At 42.9% G+C, this 9,547-nt stretch overlaps 1 protein-coding gene across 3 annotated transcripts in view; it reads left to right on the forward strand.

The window, feature by feature from the left end:
• The window catches only part of Znf143 (zinc finger protein 143), a 45,756-nt gene extending 39,010 nt beyond the window's left edge, over positions 1–6,746 (forward strand). For all 3 annotated transcript variants that reach the window (XM_026781675.1, XM_005350988.2, XM_005350989.3), the window contains exons 14-16: positions 2,694–2,855; positions 4,545–4,691; positions 6,220–6,746. In XM_026781675.1, coding sequence (XP_026637476.1) covers positions 2,694–2,855; positions 4,545–4,691; positions 6,220–6,303 — 393 coding nt within the window. In that variant the 3' untranslated portion in view covers positions 6,304–6,746. The remainder of the gene's footprint in view (positions 1–2,693; positions 2,856–4,544; positions 4,692–6,219) is intronic.
• The last annotated feature ends 2,801 nt before the right edge of the window (positions 6,747–9,547 follow it).

Consider the following 9,547-nt stretch of genomic DNA (forward strand, 5'->3'; position numbering starts at 1 on the left):
CAAACAAGTCTTTTTTTTAAATATTTATTTATTTATTATGTATACAATATTTTGTCTACATGTATTCCTGCAGGCCAGAAGAGGGCACCAGACCCTATTAAAGATGGTTGTGAGCCACCCTGTGGTTGCTGGGAATTGAACTCAGGACCTTTGGAATAGCAGGCAATGCTCTTAACCACTGAGCCATCTCCCCTTGATGTGATTTTTAAGCTCCTGCTAGAGTTGTCTTAGTTTGGTGAAACAAAACACAAGTAGATGGACTATAGGGGCTCTTTATTCTCCTGTGTTCTGTCTTCCATGGAGAGCTCTCTTCCTGCCCTTCTGTATTAGAATCTGCCTCCTGCAGTCTGTATACCCTTTGCTTTTAGTTTTGTTTTGCTTGTTTGTTTTGGGGAATGGTTTGGTTTGGTGGCTTGACACAGGGTTTCACTATGCAGCCCTCGCTGGCTTAGAACTCTATGTAGATCAGGACTTGAATTTACAGAAATCCCCCTGTCCCGACCCAAGGTCTGAGGTTATAGTTGTGTGCCACCATACCCCACCTTTCTTTGTTTTTGATAGCTTTTGTTTTCATTTATTTATTTTTATAACTTTTGTTTTTAAAACAGGGTTTCATGTAACTCAGGTTGGCCTGGAATTCTCTATGTAGCTGACCTGGATCTCCCAGTCTTCTGCTTTTCATCTTCCAAGTGTTGAGATGACAGTTGTGCACACCACTCCTGTCTTGGTTTTTAACTGTTAACTTGTTGATACTAGCTAGGAGGCAGAACATTCAGGACTGAGAAATGCCAGAGCATTCATACCGTCCCATGCTCCCATGTCTCCTACCTTTGTCGTGTGGTTCCACAGAGGACTCTGTCCACTGACTAACAGGCAAGATTGACCACATTTGCTTAACCCAGTGTTTGTTCATCTTCTGTCCTGACACTTTGTAAAACAGGTAGTTAATCACAGGTAGTTGTCTGACCTAGCTTTGCTCCTCTCAGGAGGGGTTTCTTCTGCAGCAACTTCAAAACAGCCTCCAGTGAGGTGTGATGATGTAAGTTTCTCTTTCGGACAGCCAGTAACAGTGTTGAGTAGCTCTAGGGTTTATAGGGCACCCACCTCTGTACTGTTCATTCATGGCTCTCTCAGACCCTTCAGAGTACGGCTATCTATCCCAAAACTGTCATCCTCATCCCAACGTTTTTCTCTCTAAACTTAGTCTCCATTTCTTTTTTTATTTTATTTTTATTTAGGAATTTTATTTCATTCTCCGAGTCATTCAGATATTTTTGGGTTTCTATTCCATGAAGACTTTTTTAGTTTTTCAAGACAGGTTTTCTGTGTGGGTCCTGGCTATCCTGGAACTTGGTTTGTAGACCAGGCTGGCCTTGACTCACCGAGACTGGCCTGCCTCTGCCTCCTGAGTTCTGGGATTAAAGGTGTGCACCACTACTGCCTGGCCCATGAAGACTTTTTTTTTTTTTTAAATTCTGCCTTTTGAAATGTTTTTTTAATATTTATTTATTTATTTATTTATTTATTATGTATTCAATATTCTGTCTGTGTATATGCCTGCAGGCCAGAAGAGGGCACCAGACCTCATTACAGATGGTTGTGAGCCACCATGTGGTTGCTGGGAATTGAACTCAGAACCTTTGGAAGAGCAGGCAATGCTCTTAACCTCTGAGCCATCTCTCCAGCCCCCCAAGACTTTTTTTTTTAAGGTAGTTTGGCTAGCGCAAAAAGGTGGTGGGTGTCACAGTCTAGAAAGGAGGCCTTTCTAACGTAGTCAGTTGGTAATTTCTCATGATTGGGGTATATATGTGAAGGATATATGAACTACTTTGACAGACTGGGAGAGAATAAATGATTGACCCTCAAGAAATCTTAGACTGATCTTCTCATAGAAGGTCCTTCAGTGGGGATTGAAGGATTTTCATAAGTTTTCCAGGCAAAGCCATGAAAATGTGACAGGGTGTGCCCCTTTCTGGGGGCTACAGACGGTTAGTAGTGGCTGGGGTGTCAGATGCAGATTTGAGGTGATAGAAATTGGGGTTAAGAACATTTGTAAAGAAGTTGAAAAGTGGGGCTGGAGAGATGACTCAGTGGTTGAGAGCACTGACTGCTCTTCCCAAAGATCCAGGTTCAATTCCTAGTACCCACATGGCAGCTCACAACTGTCTATAACTCCAGTTCCAGGGGACTCTGACACCCGCATACAGATATACATGCAGACAAAACACCAATGCAAATGAAATTTAAAAAAAAAAAAGAAAAGAAAAGAAAAAAGTCAACAGGTAAAAGTACATGCAGGAATTCTAGACCCTAGGAAATAGAGGTTTGAGCAGGATGCAAGGTGTCAAGGTAGAGATGGCCAGAGCAGGAAGAGTTGGGCCCAATACCTGTAAGAATATTAGATTATGGCAGAAGTAAGGGTCTAAACTGAGCATAGTGGCTCATAAACATAATCCCAGTAAGCAGAAAGCTGAGGCAGGAGGATAACTGCAGTATTCCAGGCAGTGGAACAAAACCCTGTCTAAAAAAACTAAACAAAAACAAAATGTTGACTTGTCTGATGAGTTAAAGAGTTTATTTCATTGTAAAAAGTTTATTTGCTCCCACAGAGTAAGGATTAGGCTCTTTCCTTAGTTAAGATTGCCAAATGTAACAAGAGATATTGACTGACTCGTAAAATACACTGTTTGCAGGTCAACATATCTCAAGCTGACATGCAGGCCATTGGCAACACCATCACCATGGTAACACAGGATGGCACACCCATCACGGTCCCTACTCATGATGCAGTCATCTCCTCAGCAGGAACACACTCTGTTGCTATGGTCACCGCCGAGGGCACAGAAGGGCAGCAGGTAACTACTTTTGTTCACTGTTAGTCAACACATATATCACTGTCAAAACCTGCACAGAAGCTGTGCTGTATGCTCCTATTTAGGCATATGAACTTCAAGCTATTTCCCAGTTTTATAACATCTTTTAGTCAATTAGTCCTTGAAGCTGATTTTTTTTCTCTATCTGTAAAATAGGAGTGATATTTACATCAGCCTCATAAAGTTCACGGTAGGCTGAAAGAAATGAGGGACTGGAGAGCCAGTTCAGTGGTTAAAAGAGCGCCTACTACTCTTCCAGAGGACCCAAATGGAGTTCCCAGTTTCCATATTAGGCTTTTTTTTTTCAAGACAGGGTTTCTCTGTGTAACCCTGGCTGTCTTGGAACTAGCTGTGTAAACCAGGTTGGCTTTGAACTCACAGAGATCTGCCTGCCTCCTCTTCCCAAATGCTGGTATTAAAGGCATGTGCCACCATCCCCAGCCACATTAAGGGTCTTACTACTGCCTGTAACTTCAGCTGGCCTCCAAGGGTACCCACACACACACATAGCATATATACTTCCATAGACATAAACACATTAAAATTAAAATTTAAAAACACCCATGTTTTCACAGTGCCAAGCAGTGATGGCACACACCTTTAATCCCAGCACTTGGGAGGCAGAGGCAGGCAGATCTCTCTGAGTTCGAGACCGGCCTGGTCTACAAAAGCTAGTTCCAGGACAGGCTCCAAAACCACAGAGAAACCCTGTCTCGAAAAACAAAAATAAATAAATAAATAAATAAATAAATAAATAAATAAATAAATAAATAAATAAATAAGTAGCCGGGTGGTGGTAGCACCACCTTTAATCCCTTCACTTGTGAGGCAGAGGCATGCGGATCTCTGTGAGTTTGATGCCAGCCTGGTCTATAAGAGCTAGTTCCAGGACAGCTAGGGCTGTTACACAGAGATACCCTGTCTCAAAAAACCAAAAGGAAAAAATAAAAAAACAAACAAACCAAAACATCACCAGAACAAAGCTAGAGAAGTGACTCAGTAGTTAAGAACACCGGCTATTCTTCAAGAGAACCTGGTTCAAGTCCAAACACCCACATGGCAGCTCATAAACATCTGTAACTCCTGTCCCAAAGGATCTGATGCCCTCTTCTGGCCTCTTCCAGCACCTGGCACACAAGTGGTACACAGATGTACACATACAGGCAAAACACCCATACAAATAAATAAATAAACAAACAAGAGGCTTCAGGAGATACTGCAAGGATCACGAGTCTCAGGTATCTAAGGAGATGTTGCTGTTGATCGGTCATGTCCTTCCAGGTCCTCAGTTAAGTGGAAGTCTAATTGTAAATACAAAAGGAGAAAATAATCCAGTCCACACACTGGAATAAATAGACATCAGCATCCTTAGGACAGCAGAACCTAGGGACAGCCTCATCCCCCTAGCCAGTGAAGTTAGACATGGCAGATCCATTTCTCCAGTACTCTCTACCCGTTTGGCCATATACTTACTTCACGATCATAGGTGAATCCCTTCTGAGGGAGACTTAATTTCCTCAAATGAAAGAGTCCATCCTAGGCAGTGCATAAAGTCTGTTCCAGCAGTAAGTGCTTACACATCTTTGGTCCTTCACACAAAGTAGACTTTAACCTAATGAGTCATAGATAAATTTTTTTCATGTGTGTTTTATTCATTTTGTTTCACTTAAGGTTGCAATTGTGGCTCAAGATCTGGCAGCATTCCATACAGCCTCTTCAGAAATGGGACACCAGCAACATAGCCATCATTTAGTAACCACGGAAACCAGACCTCTGACCTTAGTGGCAACATCCAATGGCACCCAGATTGCAGTTCAGGTGAGTGCAGGTATAGGTGGAGACTGCTCATTCATTTCCCAGCCGCCCAGACCCGAGTAATCACACAGAAACTATATTAACTATAACACTGCTTGGCCAGTGGGGTAGATGTATTTCTTATATCTTAAATTAGCCCATTTCTGTTAATCTGTATATTGCCATTAGATTGTGGCTTACCAGTAAAGTTCTGTCTTCTTTCTCCTTCAGCAGCTATATGGCGTCTCCTTGACTCTGCCTGTTCTCTCTATATATCTCTTTTTGGATTTCCTGCCTGGCTATATTCTTCCCTAAACTTATTTATTAACCAGTGGTAATAAAACATATTCACAGCGTACAGAAGGAAATCCCACATCATCTAGGTTAGGTGGACAGCAGCAGTACATAGTTCTCAGCCTGGGACTCTGGGTCTTATGTGTGACTTTCCTGTGTTTATGCTGGCACAACATCATCTGGGTGCCTAACTTGCTTTAAGACAATTAATATAATGGGGTGATCTGAAAATGACCAGAAACCACACAATGGAGGCATGTACCTTTAGTCCCAGCACCCAGGAGGCATAGGCAAGCTGATCTCTGTGAGTTCAAGGCCAGCTTGGTTTACATAGCTCCAGAACAGCCAGGGCTATATAGAGAGACCCTTTCTCAGACACCTTTACCCCACCCCTGTATGGCTTAATTGGTGGAGTGCTTGTTTAAAATTCATAAAACCTTGGGGTCTATCCCCAGGACCACATAAACTAGGCATGGTAGCCCAGGCCTGATCCGAGCACTCAAGAAGTGGAGGCAGGAAGATCAGAGGTTGAATGAAGGCCATTTGGCCTAAGCTATATGAGGCCTTAATCAAAGCATAAACTAAGAATGTTCTTTACTACCTTTGCTTTGCATGTTCTTGGGGAATTCATAGCAAGAGAAAAATTGTCAGGCGTGTGTCCTTATGTGTACCCAGACAGCCATGTTCATTGTTAAGATGGAATCTAGCAAGGTGGGGTTTTAATAAAACACATTGGAGCTACTCCTTGGAGGTGAACTTGCTGTGAACAGACCCTCAGTGATTTCTCCAACAGTGCCCATACAGCCCCAAAGTGAGCATGTCACAAGATGTGAAAGGAGCATTCTTTGGGCAAGAGTCCCTGTTCCCAGCAGAGAGCACAAACCCTACATGCCAGGTGCACGCACCCTCTGTATGGGGAGTGCTTTCTCCTTACGTTTACTTGATAAACAGGGAAATGCCAGCCATTGGTTAGTTTTCTTCAGCGCATGAATGCAGAAGCTAGCTGCTGAGCAAGCTTTCCATTGGCTGTGTAACTTGGCATTTGAAGAACTTAAAGTAAATAAGAACTAAATAAATAATTGTTCTCATGTGTAGAAGTTTTGATTTTATGCTTTAGTGATCAAGCTAACTAATATTTTAGCAACCCTAACCATCAGAATTACCGAGAGAAATTACATTTCTACCATTTACCAATTCTCTGGCATTACCCAGATCAGGGCTTTGGATTATTGATGTCTGATGTGTGTTTTGGTTTCAGCTTGGAGAACAGCCATCTCTGGAAGAAGCCATCAGGATAGCATCTAGGATCCAACAAGGAGAAACACCAGGGTTGGATGATTAATACCAGAACCACGGAGCAATAAAGCAGGAGGAAGGAAAGGAGCCTTTCATCTTCTGGCTACAGAACTCCCTGAGGCCCGGCCCAGCAGAGCAGAGGTTCCAATCCTGAAGCACTGTACACGTTTTTATGCAAGAGTGGAGAACATTTTCTTCTTGACACTTTTGTGTACATAGCCCCTGGAATAAATTCCCAAAGTGATTCATTGTGTACAAGGAAGTATGAAATGAGAGCGCCTCAGCAATTCTTCCGTCACTCTTACCACACAGCAGACGTCTGGACCCACCCACAAGACCATCCGGGTCTATACAGAGTCAAGATGAGATTTTAATTTACTGTGAAAAAAAAAATAAAGGCTGTATCTAATGTGCCGAAGGTTCTACATGTCAAACAATCATAACTTCAAAGCCATCACAGAAAATAAAGGATGCAAGCCTTCAGATGTTCCTCCAGTAGTGTCTGGATTTTTTGTCCACTCCACACCCATTTTCATTTCAAGAATCGAAGACCTCATTTATAGTGTCCCACCCTGTTAAATAACACTTTTTCAAACTAAAATACTAATTATTTTGGCATTACATTGGATTGTGTATAAAATTAAAAAGTTTGGTTGTTTTAAAGTAAAACATTAAGTCCAGTGTTTGAAGCTAGGCATGGTAGCCTGTGCCTGTAATCCCAGTGTTGAGGAAGTTGAGTCAGGATTACCGTAAACTTGAGAGTGACCTGGGCTATGTGGTGAATTCCAGGCCGTTCTGGACTACAGAGTAAATATGTCCTCAAAAACAAAGAAAACAGTGCTGGGCTTGTTAAGGTTCTACTCAGGCTTCTCAGTTTTTCTACTGTTTTTTTATGATAATCAACATGAGAATTTCCCACAGTTCTGTTGTAGGCTTAGAGTCCTACAGCTGGGGATAGATTTACCGAAAGAAACTGGGTTAGTGAGTTGTGTAAAATTATTTATTTTTGCTCTTAAGCTTTTGTTTCAAAGCTTATTTAACCTAAAGTTTATTATTATTGATTTTGAATACAGCAGTTTTTAAAACAATGCTTTTTGTTTGCTTTATTAAATTGGTCTGGTGTTGGGGAATGTTGCACAAGCATCCACAGTGTAACAGCATGACCCTGTATACACAGGCCAAGAGTGTATCCTGGACAGGCAGAGAACAAACACTTCCCTGTGTATTACTGTCTACTCAACAGTCTTGTTGTCTCCAAATTACTCAGGCCTGACGGTCCTAAAAGGCAGGGCAGATCAAGATTGGACAGCTCTGGCCTTCTACTCCCTTGTCTGGTATGGGTTTTATACTGCACTTCAGTATAAAGTATATATGTATATATAAGTATACAGTATAGTATACTTATACTATACTGTAGCCTGGAATGACAAAGTCACTGTAGCAGGGGACATCAAGATGGCTTTTGTTTGATAATTTCTGCTTGCTCAATAACAAGAGTTGAAAGCCTTTTTAAAAAATATTTATTTGAGGGGCCAGAGAGATGATTCCACAATTAAGAGCACTGACTGATCTTCCAGAGGACCCAGGTTCAAATTTCCAACACCCATATGGTAACTCACAACTGTCTGTAAAGTTCCAGGGCTTCTGACACCCTCACATGGACGTACATGCAGACAAAACACCAATGAATAAAAAAAAAGAAAAATCACAAAAATTTTTATTTTGTATGGGTATTTTGTTTACATGTATGTCTGTGTACTGTATGTGTGCAGTACCCATGGAGATCTGAAGAGGGCATCAGATCCCTTGAAATTGGAGTTACAGATGGTTGTGGACTAATGTGGGTGCTGGGAGCTGAACTCAGATCCTCTGCAAGAGTAGCTAGAGCTCTTTACAGCAAAACCATCTCTCCCTGTGGTTTTTGTTCTGTTTTGTCTTTTTGAGACAGGGTCTCACTCTCTAGCCCTGCTTGACCTGAAACTTGAAGCCATCTTCCATCAGTGCTAGGATTGCAGGCAAAATTCACCATACCATTGTCTAATGTTGAGAGTTTAAAAGGAGAAGGTGCAGCCGGTGGTGGTGGTGGCGCACACCTTTAATCCCAGCACTCGGGAGGCAGAGGCAGGCGGATCTCTGAGTTCGAGGCCAGCCTGGTCTACAAGAGCTAGTTCCAGGACAGGCTCCAAAAGCTGCAGAGAAACCCAGTCTCAAAAAATCAAAAATAAATAGAGAAGGCCGAAAGGTGCCCTCCAGCCAATACTCCTAAACTACCTTTCACCTAGCTCAGGGTGTCAGAGCCCTACTGTGGCTACCGAGGCTGTTTTTCCTGTAGGGCTGTATACTTTGAAGGGGAAATGCTGTTTGATTTAATGTGTTTCCTTTGATCAAGTTCTCTGATCTCCTGAGGCCAGTCATTTAGAGGAGCCCTCCGGGGCTGGTTGATTATCTTTCATGTCAGTGTGCTAGTTATCCCCTATCCAGTCTTCATTCACAATGGTGTTGTGTACACATCCGTAGAGTACCCATCTGAGGCGTGGAGGGCAAACTGGAAAAAATGTGAGGTTTCAGGGTAGGCCAGCATGAAAACCTAAGCTGGGGGCCTTTCTGAGCCTTTATATCCACCTATGCTCAGACTCTAGGGTGCTTCACGCCAGCCCAGGCCCCATGCCAGCAGGGTAGGCCAGCACTTACCTAGAGAGTTCTGGTAAGCCCTGTTATCTGGAGGTTTAAAACAAGAAAGAAAAGGCCTTCCTGTTGGTACCCAGAGAAAATGGGACACAGGATGCCATTCTTTGTCCCCAGCCCATCTAGTGTCTAGCAAGCTAGCGTGCTCCTCACGGTATAGTGCTGTGGGTCTCAGCAAAAGTAGTGCAAAGGAGTCCTCCCAAAAATCAACCTACCAAAGGCACTTGAAAACAAGTCCATGTCAGCAAACAGCAGGTTGACTATCAGCCGGTGTGATAAGATCCAGCCAGCCGTTCAGTCCAGGAAGAACAGCCAGCTCTACCCTGAAGTGGATTGAGGCCCCAATAAAACTTGTTGCAAGCCCCAGGAAGATAGCCCAGAGGGTAAAAGCACTACTGTGAAACCTGACCTCAATCGTGCAAACCCTGGAAGCTGGAAGGAGAGAACTAACTCTGCAAAGTTGTCCTCTGACAGGCACACCCCCCACACACACACATGCGTGTGCACACAAACACTTGTGATTCTTTTTGTTGTTTTATATGAATGGGTTATGTGCACTGCATGTGTGCTTGGTGCCTCCAGAAGCCAGAGAGGGCATTGGATCC

Source organism: Microtus ochrogaster, chromosome 8 (assembly GCF_000317375.1).
Source record: "Microtus ochrogaster isolate Prairie Vole_2 chromosome 8, MicOch1.0, whole genome shotgun sequence".
Lineage (NCBI taxonomy): Eukaryota > Metazoa > Chordata > Mammalia > Rodentia > Cricetidae > Microtus > Microtus ochrogaster.